Source organism: Dipodomys spectabilis, unplaced genomic scaffold (genome assembly GCF_019054845.1).
Source record: "Dipodomys spectabilis isolate Male_0828 unplaced genomic scaffold, ASM1905484v1 ptg000054l, whole genome shotgun sequence".
NCBI lineage: Eukaryota > Metazoa > Chordata > Mammalia > Rodentia > Heteromyidae > Dipodomys > Dipodomys spectabilis.
In genome coordinates, this window is record NW_024870731.1 from 5,696,105 (window position 1) to 5,715,998 (window position 19,894).

The 19,894-nt window shown below is 41.1% G+C and overlaps 1 protein-coding gene across 1 annotated transcript in view; it reads left to right on the top strand.

Annotated features, from left to right (window-relative positions):
• Dcp1a (decapping mRNA 1A) overlaps positions 1-19,894 on the top strand; it is a 56,765-nt gene that overhangs the window by 32,318 nt on the left and 4,553 nt on the right. Inside the window, exons 5-7 of the mRNA XM_042680098.1 lie at positions 1,891-2,029; positions 3,862-3,975; positions 17,892-18,650. Coding sequence (XP_042536032.1) covers positions 1,891-2,029; positions 3,862-3,975; positions 17,892-18,650 — 1,012 coding nt within the window. The remainder of the gene's footprint in view (positions 1-1,890; positions 2,030-3,861; positions 3,976-17,891; positions 18,651-19,894) is intronic.

The window sequence follows — 19,894 nt, forward strand, 5'->3', positions numbered from 1 at the left end:
GGCATGCAAGGCAAGCGCTCTACCACTGAGCCACCTTCCCAGCCCATACAATTGTTTCTTAAGAGCTGAGATTCTAGAAAGACTACCCATGCCCTTAAAGTAGCAGAGTGGTCAAATCAATTTTGGAGGACTGGGGGCATAGCTCAAGTGGTAGAGTGCTTGCCTAACAACATAAAGTCCTAGATCCAATCCCAGTACTGCACCAGGGGAGGGAGGTTGGGAGGGATGAAAGGAGGAGAATTTACAAGTTCACTCTTCTTGTTAAAACTCAGAATGGCAGCTGGATTACACCTGTAACCTCAGCACTGGCCTGTAATCTCAGTCCTCAAGAAGCTAAAGTATAATGATTAAGAGACAGGTCAAGGCCAGCCTGGTCTATGTAATAAGACACTCTCCCAAAAAATTGAGAATTCATATGCAGACGGTTTTAAACCCATAAACTGACACCACGGAGTCTTTTCTAACCTGTTCCTCTTATTCAAAAAAACCTTTTGGTATTGAATTGTTTTGTTGCCTATTATCATTGTCTAGCAGGTTCTCAATTAACAGTTACCAAGTTATAGCACATATCCATAAAATCCCATGGTAATTGTCACTGAAATCTGAATTAGAAAAGGCAGCTTTTAAAAATTTATTATTTATTTCAAGCTTGAAGAAACATACAGGAAATAAAATATTTTGTTCAACTTTTAATTCCTACTATTTTAATTACTATTGTAATTAAAATTTAATTACTATTGTAATTAAAACTACTTTGAGCCTTTCTACACAGGGGAATGGAATGTTCTTTAAAATAAAAGCCGTGAGATTTAAAGGTCTTAATCCTAATGATAACATTCTTTTTTTATATAAATATTATTTTATATGATCAGAGGCACAGAGTTGATAGCATTCTTAACTGGAGACTTCTTGCTTTGTGGGTTTTTAAATGAAGAATTAAGTATTAGAAATAAAAGTAAAGAACATTCCCCCAGCCACCTTGAGTTGAGTCAAATTAGTGGCAACCTTTCTGTTTGTAAAGCTTTTTTTTTTTTGGTCGGTCGTGGGGCTTGAACTCTGGGCCTGGGCGCTATCCCTCAGCTCTTCAGTCAAGGCAAGCACTCTACCACTTGAGCTACAGTGCCACTTCATTAATGCTATTAACTCTAAAAGATTCACCAAGACTCATTTTCTAGGCTGGTTCAGTATGAGTAAGTCCATGATGTATTATTGAGTTATATAGTCAGTCTTCAGTGTCTTAGTAACATATAACATTAGTAACAATCTTACTGCTTAATCCAACTGATTTTGTGTTACTTATAGGAGAAAAGGAGATACTTCAGAGGAGTTTTGTTTTGTTTATTTAGATATGTGTATGTCCAAATATGTTTGCTTGAGACTAGGTTTTTACTATGTAGTTTAGGCTGATCTGGAATTTTCAATCCTGCCTCTGCTTCCTGCATACTGGAATTACAGGTATGTGTCACCACACCTGTCTTTGATGGAGTTTTTAAAGTACCAACTTCCAATACCTCTAGGAAGGAATTCTGCATTTTTGTTCTTGTAAAGGCAGTATACATTGGCTGGCACTGTTGTGAACAGACACCAAAGATACTTGAGTCAGTTCGTGTAAAAAACATTGCTAAGCCACATGCAGCAGGTGGTTTACACCTGTAATCCTGCCTGCTCATGAGGCTGATCTGAGGATCATGGTTCAAAGCCAGCCAGGTCAATAAAGTCTATGAGATTCTTATCTTCAATTAACCACCAAAAAAGTCAAAAGTGAAACTGTGGCTCGAGTGGTAGAATGTAAACTTTGAGCACAAAAGCTCAGGGACAGCAGCCAGGCCCTGAGTTCAAGCTCCAGGACTGGCACAAAAAAAAATCTAAAATCTGGTTCTCCTTCTCTAGTGTGGTAGAAGAGGAGACACGACGATCGCAGCAGGCTGCTCGAGATAAACAGAGTCCCAGCCAGGCCAATGGCTGCAGCAACCAGAGGCCCATCGACATCCTTGAGATGCTGAGCAGAGCGAAGGATGAGTATGAGAGGGTGAGGCTCTCTGGATACTGACCAGAAAACACCCTTTCATAATTCTCTCCATCTCTCCTAACCCCACTCATGCCCCCAATTTTCCTTGTTCTGTTTTTGCATATATAGATTGAACTTTATGACTACATTCTACCCACCCTTCCTCTATTCCTCTCCCCCCCCCTTTGAGCTTCCCCCATTCTGACACCACAAGTTCCAGCTTCCTGGTATTCATTTTGTTAAACTAAGTTAGTTTTTAAAGAAAGTTAAACCAGCCGGGCACCCGGGCACTCACACCTGTAATCCTAGCTACTCAGGAGGCTGAGATCTAAGGATCCAGGTTTGAAGCCAGCCCAGGCAGAAAAGTGTCCATGAGACTCTTATCTCCAATTAACCACTCAAAAACCAGAAGTGGCACTGTGGCTCATGTGGTAGAGTGTGAGCCTTGAGCAAAAGAGCTCAGGGACAGCACCCCGGCCCTGAGTTCAACTGACCAAAAAAAAAAAAAGTTAAATCATTAAAATCCTCCCCTACACATACCATATTTTAGTTAATATGTTTGTATATGTATGCATATGACTATATGTTTGTGTGTATATATATATATGGGTATATTATATATATTTATAATTTAGATTTAACTTCTACACATGAGAGAAAGCATGCATCCTCTGTCTCTCTGAACCTGTCTTCACTTAACATCATTTTATATGACATTTTGTTGTTGTTTTTTTGTTTTTGGTCAGTCATCAGGCTTAAACTCAGGGCCTGGGCACTTTCACTCAACCACTTTGATTTTTTTTTTTTTTTGGTCCGGTCGTGGTCGTGGGCCTGAACTCTGGGCCTGGGCGCTGTCCCTCAGCTCTTCAGCTCAAGGCTAGCGCTCTACCACTTGAGCCACAGCGCCACTTCCGGCTTTTTTCCTTTTTGCTTATGTGGTGCTGGGGAATCGAACCCAGGGCCTCATGCATGCAAGGCAAGCGCTCTACCACTGAGCCACCTTCCCATCCCTACTCCACCACTTTGAGCTGTACTACCACCTCTGGTTTTCTGGTGGTTAATTGGAAATAAGAGTATAATGGACTTTCCTGCCCTGGCTGGCTTCAAACCATGATCCTCAGAGCTCAGCCTCCTGAGTAGCTAGAATTATAGGCGTAAGCCACCAGCACCCCGCCCAGCTGACATGTTTGAAAAAACAAATTTCAAGTAACTCTGCCAGGAGTGGTCAGAGGATCTGGCTATAATGGGGCCTTGGAAGGGAGCTTTTTTTGTGATGGAACTATTTTGTATCTGGGCTGTGTGGAGGTAGATGGATACACAAATAGAACTATATAGAGAACAATTAATTTTGTTGATGTTATAAAACAAAATACAAGGGAATATGTGGTAAAATAGTGTCATTGACTTTTCCTTAAAAGGCTGATAAAAAAAAAAATAAGAGTTGTAGTGGCTAGGAAGGTAACTCAGTGGCCTTGCATGCATGAGGCCCTGGGTTCAATTCCTCGGCACCACATAAGCAGAAAAGGTTGGAAGTAACACAGTGGCTCAAGTGGTAGAGCACTAGCCTTGAGCTGAAGAGGTGAGGGACAGCGCCCAGGCCCAGAGTTAAGGCCCCACAATCAACAAAAAATAAAGATAACAGTTGTTAATGTCTAAAGTAGATGTTCAGATTTTTAAAAGCTTTGTTATATACTATTTTCAAAAGTCAGAGCATTCATTTTGAGGAATTTTTTTTGTTCTTTTTTTAAAAATCAGATTTCTGATAACTCCTAATGCTATTTTTATGAGTCAAATAGTAATAAGTGGCAAAAGTTTTATTTGATAGTAAATTTTTTGCTTTTTTTTCCCCCAAGAATCAGATGGGTGACTCAAATATCTCTAGCCCTGGATTACAACCAAGCACTCAGCTCTCCAATCTGGGAAGCATTGAGACTCTGGAAGAGACACCCTCTGGGTCACAAGATAAGGTTTGTAAAGTCCTAGCTATGTCCAAAGTAACAAAACAGAGTTCCGTTTCTTTAAGAGTTGTGATTGTACTGAAAGTTTGGTGTCACTTATCTATCGAAGATGTGTGTGAGACAGCATAATGACATTCATTCAGGTAGTTTCTGGTCTACTTCTTCTCGGTTCTCCTACTGATCTCCTAGCTTTTGCTCTTGCTGCTCTTTTCCCTATTTTCAATCCCTCAGCCAGCATAATCTTGGTAAAATATGTTTCATTTCTCTACTTAAAACACCTCAGTAATGTCCTATCACTTAAAAGCCATGTCTAGTCTGACCCCTCCCCCTATGGCTTTATCTTCTACCACCCTGCCTTGCTCACTTGACCCCAATCTCATTGGCTCTCCTGCCTTTCCTCAAATGTGCCAGACAATCTCCTACCTCAGGAAAGGCTTTCCTTTTCCTTTGGCCTGCAGTATCTTTGTCCAGGTATGTTTTTCTCCCTGTCCTCAGTTCCTGAATGTACTGTCTAGTTGGGGCCTTCTCTTCCTTGCTTTATTTTCTCACTAAGATTTCTAATCCGCTGGCAGTGCATAGCTCCATCTCAAGCCCACCAAAGTAAAAGCTCTTTGGGGCAGCAATCTCATCTGCCTTGATCAACGTGCATCTTCAGCATCTAGCATTATAAACATTTGGTGAGTTAATCTGTTTTCTTTACAATGATAGACTGATAAAAGAAATCAAATCAAACCTATTGTTTTTAACTTAAACTTTTCATTTTGAAATAACCATAAATTTAATTAGAAGAAATAATTCAGAAGGATCCTGTGTCCCTTTTCTCTTTCTCCATTGATAACATTTCACAAAATATATTACATTCAGCACATTGACACAAGCTACCCCCATCTTGTTCATACTTCCTCTATTTTACTTGCATTCATTTGTGAGGGGGAAGGTGTTCAGCTCTGTGAACTTCTGTCTCGGGTACAGATTTTTGTATCCACTACCATAGCTAAGATGGAGAATGCCTCTGTCCCCATAGGATCCTTTGTATTACTTCTCTATTATCCCACTGATTCCCTGTAATATCCTCTCTGCCTCCTCCCTTAATACCCCCCCCCCACACACACACACACACCTAGTCTTTAGACTCTGGCAAGCATTAGTCTGTTTTCCAGTTCTATAATGTTGTCTATTTCAAAAATGTTATGAAAAGGCAATCATGTGGTATGTCACCATGTGAGATTCTTTTTTGTTTTGTTGGTTGTGGGGCTTGAACTTAGGGCCTAGGCTCTTCTGCTCTAGGCTAGCACTCTGCCACTTTGAACCACTGCTCTACTTCTAGGTTTTTGGGTTTTTTTTCTAGTGGTTAATTGGAGATAAGAATCTTACAGACTTTCGGAAGTGGAGCTGTAGCTCAAGTGGTAGAGCGCTAGCTTTGAGCTGAAGAGCTGAGGGACAGCGCCCAGGCCCAGAGTTCAAGCCCCACGACGGACAAAAAAAAAAAAAAAAGAATCTTACAGACTTTCCTGCCCAGGCTGGCTTTGAACCTCAATACTCAGATCTTAGCCTCTTAAGTAGCTACTGCATCCCAGCCCAAATTTGTTCCCTTTTATTGCTAAGTATTATTAGGTAACAGAAGAACAGATTGACTATTCCATAACCAAAATACTTGAGATAGAGAGAGAGAGAGAGAGAGATACTTGGGAGTTGAGACTTAAATTTAAACCAGAAATTCATTATGTTCACATATACCTTATATGTATAGTGTGAAGGTAATCTTGCATAGTATGTTCAGTGTATCTGTATTTTGAGAGGCCTACAGTATTTTCACTGTGGCCTAATGTCAGTATTCAAAAGATTCAGGGTTTTTTAACCTCATAGATTTCGAATTTTAACCATTTTTGATCATTTATGCATTGAATGATATTTAGCTTGTTTTCAGGTTTTGTGTTTTTTTTTGATATAGCAACACTTAAATATTTGAGTGTAGATTTCTCTTTATTAACTTACATTAATTATACATGTTAATGAGATTCACTGTGATATTTCAGTACATGTACACACATACATTCACAATTGTTTGAATTACCTCCCTTCCGAAGCCTTCCACCTGTAGGATTTTGTATGAACATAAATTTCTCTTGGGATAAATTCCAAGTCCAAACATTGGATTATTTGGTAATTACATGTCTTCATTTAAGAAGAAACTATAAGGGGCTGGGAAGGTGGCTCAGTGGTAGAGCACTTGCCTTGCAAGCATGAGGCCCTGGGTTCGATACCTCAGCACCACATAAGCAAAAAGAAAAAAAGCCGAAGTGGCGCTGTGGCTCAAGTGGTAGAGCGCTAGCCTTGAGCTGAAGAGCTGAGGGACAGAGCATAGGCCCAGAGTTCAGGCCCCACGACCGGACCCTCCCCCCAAAAATAAACTTATCCTTCTCTCCCTCCCTCCCTCCCTCCCTTCCTTCCTTCCATCTTTCCCTCCCTCCCTCCCTTCTTTCCTTCCCTCCTTCCTTCTTCTTTCTTTAAAATAAAAAAAACTAATAAAAAAAAAAAGAAGAAACTATAAGCTTCTCTTTCCAGAGAAGCTGTACCATTTTACATCCCTTCAGAAATGTTTTTGGAGCTGGAGGTCTGGTTCAAGTGATAGAGCACTAAACAAGCAAGCATGTTTAAGACCTCAATTCAAACTTCAGTACCATCAAACACATAAAATAAAAGATGATGGACAAAATATCAAATTTATACTGGAGGCCTAGCTCAAGTGATAGAGTATCCCTGCCTTGCAAACAGAAAGCTATGAGTTCAATCCCTACCAATAAATAAATATTTGAAAAACAAATACATCCATAGTGTTTTGTTTTGTTTTGTTTTGCCAGTCATGGAGCCTGAACTCCGCCTGGATGCTATCCCTCAGCTCTTCAGCTCAAGGCTAGCACTCTACCACTTGAGCCACAGCACCACATCCATCTTTTTCTGCTTATGTGGTGCTGAGGAATTGAACCCAGGGCCTCATGCATGCAAAGCAAGCACTCTACCACTGAGCCATCTTCCCAGCCCTTGTCCATAGTCCATAGTATTTTGGAGTATTTAGATTAATCGTATTTGGAATCCTACATTCTCATGCCCCATTCTTTCTATGGAGGATCCTGAAAGTCAAATATACATTAAATACAGTTCTATTACAAAGATCTTACTATAAATTCAATTTTGTGTGTGCCAATGCTAAGGCTTGAACTTCAGGCCTGGGCATTGTCCCTGAGCTTTTTTGCTCAAGGCTAGCACTCTGCCACTTGAGCCAAGTTCTACTTCTGACTTTTTGGTGATTAATTGAAGCTAAGAGTCTCACAGACTTTCTAGCCTGGGCTGGCTTAGTACAGTAATCCTCAGATCTCAGCCTTAGTAGTTAGGATTACAGGCATTAGCTACTGGCTCACTGAGGAAAATACATTTTTAAAAACTAAACTCAAAGGCTAGGAAGGTGGCTCAGTGGTAGACTGCTTGCCTTGCATTCATGAGGCCCTGAGTTTGATTCCCCAGCACCACGTAAGCAGATAAAGGCCAGAAGTGGCACTGTGGCTCAAGTGGTAGAGTGCTCGCCTTGAGCTGAAGAGCTGAGGGACAGCGCCCAGGCCCAGAGTTCAAGCCCCACGACTGACCAAAAAAATAACTAAATAAATTTTTTTTAACAGTATAAAATAACTTTTATTTACATAATTTATACCTATAGAACATAACTGCTTTCTTTAGAACAAGAAAATTTACAATGACATATTGCTTCTTTTGTCAAAGATGTCTTCAAGCAAACTATTAATATACATGGCCATTTCTAGTTAATAAGGTGGTAAACAGTAGATACAAATCTTTTCATCTGTGCATCAATCACTTATCAACAATTATGAACTTCTAAACCATTGTACTGGTCACTTGCTAAGATCTAAGTGTTCAGGAGGGAAGGACAAAAAAAGATGAAGACTTTAAATCACATCTCTTTAAGACTTATAAAATAAATTCGTTGCAACATCTGCCTTACATCATTTGGACTTAACAGACTTTTCTACCTGGCAAGGTAGCTTCTCTTTCTCACAAGATCTGTTTTATGGATCTAACAATAGGAAAATCTATTGACTAACTGATTCTCCACACATTGAATGGCCTTGTATTTTTTATACAGTAAGAAATTGCATCTTCCAGAAAATTGGTTTATTGTATATGAACAAGAGACACAAGTTAACAAAGATAAGAAATAAATACTATAAAGGGATAAACAAGTCATAACAACCTAATATTAAACTAACATTACTAATATAATTAATAAGAACATGAATTTTTTTCATTTAACAAAACAGTATTAAAATAGCAAGGTGATTTACTATCATGATTTTTGTGACAGAAGTCATATGAGATAAATGTAAATTTATAATTTCCACTCAGATTTATGTTTCCCCTTCATGACCAAAAAACAACAAAACAAAACAAAACAAAACACCTATATTTCACTAGAAGGCAATCAATACGAAATGCTCTAATCCCAGATTTCAACAAATTACCATCACTATTATACCTGCTGAGCCATATCCCCTTTTATTAAAGAACTTGAAAACTGGCCACCACTTTTTCAATATACAAACACTAAAATTATCTAGAGTTTAAAATGTTTTCCCAATTGAAATACTGATGGTTTCATAATACGCAGTTTTTAGGCACACCTGAAAGCTTCCATGACAAGTACTCATAAAAAAAAGACATCAGCACCTTGAGGTAAAAAACTACTGTTAAAGGTAGGAATCAACTTCAACCTACAACCCAGGTGTCACTCTTCAAGGACGTACTCTGACTGCTCTCACATGTGACTAAAGGACTGTCCCAGCAGTAGATTACTGGGTCTACTATCCCAAAGAATGTTTAAGAAAAAAAAGTATCCAACTCCCAAACTAATTTATCAAAGGATTTTTGAACTAAAATCAAAATAAATATGCTCTTTGAGAAATTTTCATTTGAACTGAAAATTTTACTTGGGCAAATGTCATACATCTATATGTACACACATAGATTATATATGTAAATCAACAAATCTCAAAATTAAAAAAAAATAACTAAATAAATTTTAAAAAATAAATAAAAACTAAACTCAAGAACAGCACCCAGGCCTATAGTATTTCCTCAGCACTTGGAAGGCTAAGAGAGGATCACAAATTGGACCTCTGCTTGTGAGCTACACAATGAAATTCTGTCTCCACATATATACAAACATACAGAAACAGAGACATAGTCATAATGTACCAGGATCATAGATTCCTTTTGTTCTTAGAACTGTCTAAGAGGGCTGGGAAGGTGGCTCAGTGGTAGAGCGCTTGCCTTGCATGCTCAAGGCCCTGGGTTCGATTCCTCAGCACCACATAAGCAAAAAGAAAAAAGCCAGAAGTGGCGCTGTGGCTCAAGTGGTAGAGCACTAGTCTTGAGCTGAAGAGCTGAGGGACAGCGCCCAGGCCCAGAGTTCAGGCCCCACAACTGGACCAAAAAACAAAAAAAGAACTATCTGAGAGTGTTAGGTAGGCTGTCGCTTTTTCTTTTTTGAATTTAGAGTTAAAGATTCTTGCACTACTTGGCTCAGAATTATGGTGTAATCCAAAGGAAGTAGTTACTGCGGAAAAAATAATAAGGTTTAAGAATTACACAGCACCGGGCTGGGAATGTGGCTTAGTGGTAGTGCTTGCCTAGCATGCATGAAGCCCTGAGTTCATTTCTTCAGTACCACATAAACAGAAAAAGCCAGAAGTGGTGTTGTGGCTCAAGTGCTAGAGTGCTAGCCTTGAGCTCAGAGAGGCTTAGGGATAGTGATTAGGCCCTGAGTTGAAGCCCCAGGATTGGGGTATACCTCTAATGCAAATGACAAATAATGAGGATAATAACAAATAATGATGCTGTTATTCCTCTGATCTCACATACTTATAAAAAAAAATAAAAATCTATTTTGCCAAATATGGTGGTATAAACCAATAAACCCAGCACTGGAATGGCTGAGGCAGAAGAATCTCCAGCCAGCCTGCACTACATAGCAAGACTCTGTTTCAATAAAAATAAAATTTTATTTTTAAAACCAAAATGTTAAAAATTACAAAATACAAAAGCTATATGATCTCCTGAAAGCAGCCTAAATTCACAATTCACCATTCTGCCTTAAAAGCAGACATTGCATTGTTTAGTAACACTGCCATCTAGTGCTAAGGAACAAATTATGCTCTCAGTTTAGTTCACGTTTTAAATTTTTTTCCAATACGAAGTTTGAACTCAGGCCCTCTTTCATTTTAGAGAAGTGCTCTTCCACTTCAATCAAGTCCCTTGCCCTTTTTGCTTTTTTTTGGTCAGTTGTGGGGCTTGAACTCTGGGCCAAGATGCTGTACCTAAGCATATTCATTCAAGGCTAATACTCTATCACTTTAAGCCACAGTGCTATTTCAGTTTTTCTGTTGGTTAATTGGAGATAAGTCTCACAGACTTGCCTACGTGGGCTGGCTTTGAACTATGATCCTCATATCTCAGCCTGCTGAGTAGCTAGGATTACAGATATGAGCCACCAGCACCCAGCTTCAAAAAGCTAATTTTATTTTATTTATTTATTTTTTTTGTCGGTCGTGGGGCTTGAACTCTGGGCCTGGGCGCTGTCCCTCAGCTCTTCAGCTCAAGGCAAGCGCTCTACCACTTGAGCTACAGCGCCACTTCCGGTTTTCTGGTGGTTTATTGGAGATAGGAGTCTCACGGTCTTTCCTGCCCGGGCTGGCTTTGAACCGCAATCCTCAGATCTCAGCCTCCTGAGTAGCTAGGATTACAGGCGTGAGCCACCAGCGCCCGGCCAAAAAGCTAATTTTTTAAAAATTGACTTCATTATTATTATAAAAGTGATGGTCAAAAGAATTACAATTACATGAGTCAGGTAATAAGTACATTTCCTTTCGTACATCCTTTTTTTTTGCCAATCCTGAAGGTCTTGCGCATTGTCTCTGAGCTTCTTTTGCTCAAGGCTAGCTCTCTACCACTTGAGCCACAGTGGCACTTCCAGCTTTTTCTGCTTATGTGGCACTGAGGAATTGAGCACAGGGCATCATTCATGCTAGGCAAGCACTCTACCACTAAGCCACATTCCCAGCCCCTCATATAGTGTCTTCTGTTCCCTCACTCTATATTGCTTTTTTTTTTTTTTAATAGAGTCCCTCTTGTTTATACCTGGACTATGATCTAGCCTCACTAGGATAACATATGTGGACTGTGGAACCTATCTTTTATTGGTTGAGATGGAGTCTGGACTTAGGCTGGCATCATACTGTAATCCTCCCTACATCTCCCTTCCAAGTAGCTAGGATTACAGGAGTGAGCCACCTCACCCAGGCACAGTTCATTTTGTTAAATTCCATTGAGGCTGGAAGTAATGACACAAGATTATAATTCTAGCACACCAGAGGCTGAGTTAGGTGAATAGAGAATTTAAGGCCAGCATGAGCTTCGCATTGAGACCCTGTCCCAAACAACAAAAATTTCCTTGAAACCATTTCCCTAGTTTGTTCTATTTTGTTTTTTGCTTTCTTTACTCAAGGCTCAGGTGTTTGTTTACTATAAGTTTTCTCCATTCCTATTACTTGACCTTATTTTCTGTTTTTCAAAGTAGGTATATCTAAACATTGGTTTGTGCCTATAATAACAGAAGGATGGTTAACATCTTTACAATTTATTATTAATAAATAAGAATTATTATTAATAAGAATTGATGTTTTTCAGTACTTCTTTTTTGGAGGTACTGGGGTTTAAACTCAAAGCCTTCACATTTCCAACCCTTTTCTGCACTGGTTATTTCTTATAATTTTTTTTTTTTTTTTTTGGCCAGGCCGGGGCTTGATGGCAGGGCCTGGGCGCTGTCCCTGAACTTCTTTGGCTCAAGGCTAGCGCTACCACTTGCGCTACAGTGCCACCTTCGGCTTTTTCTGTATATGTGGTACTTAGGAATCGAACCCAGGGCCTCCTGCATGCTAGGCAAGCACTCTACCACTGAGCCACCTTCCCAGACCTACACTGGTTATTTCTGAGATAGTGTCTCACTTCCTTTTTGGATCTGCCTATTTTAGGCTTCTTGTTGTAGCTGGGATGATAGGCATTCACCATTATGCTCAGCTTCTTCTGTTGAGATGGTGTCTTGTAGACTTTTCTATCTAGGCTAACCCAGCATCCTCAGTCTCAGCCTCCTAACATAAATGGTATGACAAGCACACAACAATTTTCAGCCTTGGCTGGCCTCAAGCTGCAATCCTCATGATCTCGGTCTCCTAAGTAGCTAGGATTACAGGCAAGAGCCACCAGTGCCCAACTCTAGTACTTTTGTTTTTTATGTTGGCTTATTTTGTTGTTAATATAATTGGTATAAAAAGAAAATTTTATGCATACATGGTGGCACATGTATGTAATAGCTGTATGATCCAATGGTTCCTATCATGGAAAGATAGATAGATAGATAGATAGATAGATAGATACATACATACATACATACATACATAGATACATACATAGATAGATACATACATAGATACATAGATAGATAGATCCCAAAGAATTGAAAACAGGTATTCAGGCATACTTTTACACCATTGTTTGTGGCAGCATTATTTGTGCTAGTCAAAAGGTAGAAGTAACTCAAGTGTCTTAACAGTGGGCAAATGGTTAAAGAGATGTGATATATATGCATAGTACATATAAAAAGTAATGGAATTCCAATGCATGGTACATGGTATAAACTAAACCAGTCACAAAGAATAAAGAATGTATGATTTGTTTTTAGGAGATATCTAAAATAGGTAAATCAACAAATAATGGAAACAAAAGATACAACAAAGGTTACTTGGGACTCGGGAAGATAGGTATTAATTAATGGGTACAGAATATTTGTTCATAATGGTGGAAAAGTTGCAGAAATGATCATGGTAATGGTAATACAACATGGTAAATATACAGAATACTATTGAACTTTTATGCTTAAATGTAGTTTTATGTGTTTTTTTTTACCACTTTTACTACCTTCCTTCACCCCCAGAGAATAAAGTCTTGCCATGTCACCCAGGTTAGCCTCTTACATTCTTGGGCTCAAATTATGCTCCTTCCTCAGCCTTCCAAGTAGTTGGGACTATGCAGAAGTGTTACTATGCCTGACACTACCACAGACATTTTGTTTATTAGTTAGGTTTTTGCATGCTTAAACTCAGGGCCTCACAGTCAGCTTTTTTGCTCATAGCTCTTACTCTCCTTTTGAGCCATGCCTGCAGTTCTGGATTTTTGCTGGTTAATTGGAGATCAGAGTCTCAGATTTGCCTGCCTAGGCTAGTTCTTAACCATGATCCCCAGATTTCAGCTTCCTGAGTAGTCTACCAGAGTTGTGTTGTTTGATTTTTGTGCAGATACTGTGGCTTGAACTCAGTCCCTGAATACTGTCCCTGAGGCTTTTTTGCTCAAGGGTGGCATTCTAACACTTGAGCCACAGCTCCACTTCATCTTTTTTTTTCTTTTCTGTGTGTGTGGCGGGGCGGGGAGGGGGGGCGGGGGGGGGGGGGTAGTTGGAAATAGGAGTCTCATGGGCTTTCTTGCCCAGGCTAGTTTTGAACTCTAATCCTCAGATCTCAAACTCCGCAGTTGGTAGGAATATGGGAGTAAGCCACCAGAGCCCTATTCAACACAGCCCAAGCCAGAAAGTCTGTGAGACTAATCTCCAGTTAACCACCAAATGCCAGAAGTAGAGCTATGACACAAGTAATAGAACACTAGCCTTGAGCAACAAAGCTCCAGGACAGCGCCCAAGCCCTGAATTCAAGGCACAGTACTGGCACTAAAAGGGATACAGGGCAGGGGGCGGCGAGGGGAGGGGAGAGAATTTGTTCCATCAACAGACATTTAGGATACCAGGAATCAAGTCACAGTGTTGACCGTGACAAACAGAACCTATCTCAAAGAGAAATACATTGTCTGGTTTTACTTAAATGAGTTTGCAATGTTACAAGGGAATTTTTAATGAAAAAAAAAAACTGTCCCTAATGATCCCTTGTGAAAGAACAAACAGGTTTATGATAGCACAGCTTTTCTGTCTCATCTGGTGACTGTGTTGTTATTTTACATTATAGGAGTGATATTCCATAAGGAGTCAGTGAATTTCTATTATGTCAAAAGAGTATTCGGTGTTCTTTAAAAGCATCCAAACAGATGTATCATGGTTGCTCTTAGAACTATTCTGTGTTTGGGCTGGGACTGTAGCTCAGTGGTAGAGTGATTATGTAGTTAATTGAGACCATTGGTTTGATCCTAACACCACCACAACCAAAAAAACATATTTGTGACTATAGCGTAGGTCAATTTGAGTTTATCAAAAGCTCATGGGTACCAAACATAGGGATAATTTAAATTCATAACAGCTCTGTGAAATAATTGCCACAGTTACCCCATTTTGTAGATGAGTAATTAGGAAGATTATAAAATTTTTCCAGAGTTAACAGATATCTTTGATTTTTAGACCCTGAGCTCTACAGTTTTTTCAGAAGCAAAAATATATGAAGGACTTGAATCACATAAATTCTTGAGCATTTATAAACAGTTGAGGTTCTGAATCTGGAAACTCCTCTTTTAAAATACTAGGAAGTGTTGACAGGTAGCCACACCAGTGTTACACAGTGGGGGCCTGGATATTACAGGATTCTTTTTCCTTATTCTTTTGTAAGACAAAATGATCTGGTCTAAAACTAGAGTTAATACTACTGGCGGAAGCTCTGCCTCTTCATCCATAGCAGTTACTTCACACTGCTTCTGCTCAAACCTGCCTTGTCACCTCTAACATAACATGACACCACACATCAAAGAGAAAATATAAAATGGTACTCCCTTATACTGCCACTCACAAACTTTCCTGGATCTTCAGTCGTGGGCACTGGGTTTTTTTGTTGAAGGAGGGAATTCCTCATTCTCTACCGACAGGGTCTGCTATTAGTGAGCTCTCTCCTAGTGCTGTCTTCCCTCTTGGGAGGACTTGGGAACAGCAGGGTGAAGCCTATACTCTACTAACTGGATGGTGGCGCCATTGTATAGATAGATGAACCCAGGAGGATGGAGGGCAAGGATTAGGAAATGAATGAGAAAGAGCCTCTGCCTTTGAGGAACCCACCTTGCACTTTGGTTACTAGAAATACTAACTTTAAACGTTCCCCTGTGAGCTGAGTTCCATGCATTTCTGCCTCCCACCATCCCTTCCAACTTCAAAGAGTTACTAAGACTCAGAAATGAATGGCTCCCTAGGCTGCATCATACGAAAGGAGCAGAACTGGGTGCCAGTAGCTTATGCCTATAATCCTAGCTACTTAGGAAGCTGAGATCTGAGGGTTTTTTTATTTTTATTTTTGAGGGGGGTCTGGTTGTGGGGCCTGAACTCTGGGCCTGGGCGCTGTCCCTCAGCTCTTCAGCTCAAGGCTAGCCCTCTACCACTTGAGCCACAGTGCCACTTCCGGCTTTTTTCTTTTTGCTTATGTGGTGCTGAGGAATCGAACCCAGGGCCTCACCTTCCCAGCCCCTGAGGGTCACAGTTTAAAGCTAGCTGGGGCAGGAAAGTCCTTGAGGCTTTTATCTCCAATAAACTACTCAGAAAAAGCTGAAAGTGGCAGTGTGTGGCTCAAGTGGTAAGAGTGCTAGCCTTGAGCAAAAAAAGCTCAGAGACCGCGCCCAGGCCCAGAGTTCAAGCTCTAGGACCAGCAAAAAAAGGAAGAGAAGGAGGGAGAGAAAGAAAAGAAAAGAAAAAGAGCCTGGTAACAGCAATGTTGCTGGAGGCCTGTCCTTGCTGAGGGAGATTTGTTCCCCGACTTACATTAACACTTTTGATAACTTCCAAGTCAATACCTCTGGAGAGCTCACTTTATACACACACACACACACACACACACACACACACACACACACACGCACGCACGCGCACACGCGCAGGCACATACATACATTCACATCCTCCTCTTTGGGACCTTTTCTGAGCTTACCTGCCCAAGTAAGTGGCACTCCCACCCAGGTACCAGGGTATCCTCTTTGAACTTTTTTACACAAAAACTATACCTATACAATCCTAGCTATTGGTACCTGGCCAGGTATCCTCTTAACTATACTCTATACTCTACTGGGCTGGCTGGCCAGCCAGCCACTGACTCTTGCCTTTCTTTCTTTCTTTCTTTTTTGGGGGGTGGAGGGGGGTGAGGGAAGGTCCAGTCGTGGGGCCTGAACTCTGGGCCTGGGCGCTGTCCCTCAGCTCTTCAGCTCAAGGCTAGCACTCTACCACTTGAGCCACAGCGCCACTCCTGGCTTTTTTCTTTTTGCTTATGTGGTGCTGAGGAATCAAACCCAGGGCCTCAGGCATGCAAGGCAAGCGCTCTACCACTGAGCTACCTTCCCAGCCCCTGACTCCTACCTTTCTAACTCCTCATTTCTCATCTTCTCTGCCAGTCTTAAATTCAGAAGTCTGTAATTTCATCCTTCCAATCTGTTCTTTATGTAGACACCAGAGTGTACAGCTACATGAAACAAATACTTTACAAAAACCCTGGAAAATTGTAATCCTAGCTAGGTGCCCGTGGCTTATACCTTTCATTCTATCATCAGGAGGCCGAGATTTGAGGATCACAGCTTGAAGCCAGCCGGGTAGAAAAACCCCAGCGGTGCTGTGGTAGAGAACTAGTATTGAACAAACAGGCTCAGGGACAGTGCCCAGAGTTTGAGCCCTACAACCGACAAAAAAAAAAAATGCAGTCCTATAGAAAGGTCATACTACAGTGGCGTCACTATGATATGCAAGTGCAGTGTGCTTTAGCCATGAAAGTCATGTGTCTCCATGAATTAATTATTTCACTCTATCTTAGCAACTAAACTAATCACACATTTTAAGAATAAAACTGTAACTTAACTGCTTGTGTTTTTTTTTTGTTTTTTGGGGTTTTGTTTTTTTTTTTTTGCTTATGTGGAGCTGAGGAATCGAACCCAGGGCCTCATGCATGCAAGGCAAGTGCTCTATCACTGAGCCACCTTCCCAGCCCCACTGCTTGTGTTTTCAAAGTACTTAGTTCATTAATGTGTCACACTAAAGGAAGCTCAGTGAAGACTCTTACTCTCTGCTTATGTCCCTTAAGTTCAAGTCAGAACAGGACTTAAAAATCCTGTGAGTACTCAGATATAAAAGTTAAGTGGCCCAACAATACTACCTAAAGGTACAAAGAAGCACCCCATGGAAAGTGTGTTTTCCCCCTTTGAATAGTTGCAATAGTGTTGGTAAGTCAATTCACTAAACTGTATTTAAATTTTAACTTGGCAGTTTGGTTTTTCTTCATTTGTATTGGTACTGGTATTTGAGCTCAAGACCTTGTGCTTGTTAAGCAGGTGCTAGAGCATTTAAGCCATACTTCTTGGTTTTTCTTGAAGATTCTGTGACTTGACAGTACAGAGTGGGGAAGACATGCTATTAAATGGTTAAATATATTTCCTGGTATTTAGGACCTAGTCAGTCCCTGAGGTGCAATACTAGCTTTTATCAAAAATAAACCACTTGAGTAGAACCCAGTCACTATCCTCTTTAACATCATTCCCCCTTTGCATGTTGCTGACATGGAGCAATTGGACATAATTATTTCAACATATACCAGGGGGAAAAGGCATTCTAACACTATTGCCTAGAGGCCCAAAAATTTGAATTTATCATTAGTGCATATTTCCATTCACCAGTCTGGAGAGACAGGTATATTCTGATCTAACCCTGGCATATCTCCATTCTATTCCATTCCTTATTTTAAGTCTCCATCTGCCCTTGCTTCTGCAAACTATTTTGGTTGATGGAAAATAAGTTTGGTTATACAAGTCCACAGAAGTTCTTTTCATTGGTGGTCATTGTTTTTCAGCCTGCTGCATCTGGACATAAACATCTGACAGTGGAAGAGCTGTTTGGAACATCTTTACCAAAGGAACAGCCAGCAGTTGTGGGTCTAGATTCAGAAGAAGTGGAGAAACTACCAGAAGACACATCCCAGAAAGAGCCTAGCTCCTTCCTCCCATTTCCCTTTGATCAGTCAGGAGGAGCCCCTCAGTCAGAAAGCCTGGGTGTCCATTCAGCCACCCACCATGCTGTCCAGCCTGAAGTCACCACTCCGGTGCTGATCACTCCAGCTTCCATCACACAATCCAGTGAAAAGCATGCCCCGAGCTACGGCATCCCCTTGAGTCCTGTTCTCAGTCCCACTCTACCAGCAGAAGTTCCCACTACACAGGTTCCCCCCAGCTTACCTCGAAACAGCACCATGATGCAGGCAGTGAAGACTACACCTAGACAGAGGTCTCCACTCCTGAACCAGCCAGTCCCTGAACTAAGCCACACCAGTCTAATAGCCAGCAAAAGCCCTTTCAGAGCTCCGCGGAGCATGACAAACACGGCTGCTACATCCCTCCCAAGCATTGATCTTCTCCAGAAACTCAGGTTGACCCCACAGCACGACCAAATACCAACACAGCCACTTGGGAAAGGTGCAGTGGCACCCAGCTTTTCTCCAGCAGCTGGCCAGCTGGCCACACCTGACAGCTTCATAGAGCCTCCCTGTAAGGCAGCAGCAGCAAGAACAGCAGCCCCAGCCTCCCTGAGCAACATGGTGCTTGCTCCCCTCCAGGTAATGGCAGAAACAGGAAGGCATGGGTAGGGGAAACAAAGATTTTGCTTTTTTTTTTTTTTTTTGTCGGTTGTGGGGCTTAAACTCAGGGTCTGGGTGCCATCCCTGAGCCTGAGTCACGGGGTGTTGTTTGCCTGGGCTGGCTTTGAACCACAATCCTCAGATCTCAGCCTCCTGAGTGGCTAGATGTGAGCTACTGGTGTTCAGCAAGATTTTGCTTTTGATTGATGTGAGACAGAGTAGTTATAAAGAGGTGGGAGTCAGTGGCTCATACCTATAATCCTGGCTACTCAAGATGCTGAGATCTGAGGATCACAGTTTGAAGCCAGCCCAGGCAGAGAAGTTCATGAAACTCATACCCAATAAACCACTCACTCAGAAAGAGCTGGAAGTGGCTGTGGCTCAAGTGGTAGAGCATTAGTCTTGAGCACAAAGAGGCTTAGAGACAGTGTCCAGGCAACAGAATTCAGGCCCCAGGACCAGGGAGGAAAAAATATCAAGGCTAGGAGAAAGAGGTGGTAACAAGCCCTTTGTGAACTAATCATAATTAGTCAGTGGTGCTGTCACTCTATTCTGCTTCCCAAAATTAGTTCAACTGATTTAAAATAATAAGACACCATATTTAAAGGTTCTTTGTATTTTTGCCTAAGAGTCCCAGGAGTCCTCAGTTGGCCATAGATCCAAATCTTTCTGGGCTTAGATCCATTTGCACCTCCTTCAGTACTTGTCAAGTGCCAGCACCCCAAATCTGAAGGTATAGGGCAAATAAAGCTTTCTAGTAAAACTGACATGTCAGCTGCTACTCAAGAGACTCAGAAGTTAGCTACACTGTTCAGAGTTGAAAACTATTTGAGACCAAGAGAATAGTGTACAGAGGCCTGGAGATAGGAGAGCATTTGGGACCTTAGGAAGCTAGCAGGGTGGGGGGAGCATTAGCTCCCCAAGGTCTCTAATCTACATACTGCAGCAGAAACAGGCCTGAGCTGTCCCCAACAATTATATTCTTACGTGAGATACAGGTCCCAGCTTTGTTTTTGTATTTTGTTTTGTTTTTGTTTTTTGTTTTGTTTTTTGTTTTTTGCTACAGTTTCATAATTTTCCAGGGCTAGCTTCAGACCAGGCTCCTCCTATCTATGTCCCCCTTTTTATAAACTGGGATTATAAGCATGTACCATCACACCCAGCTTACTGTTCGAAATAACTGTGCTAACTTTTTCACCTGGGCTGCCCTTGAGCCAAAACCC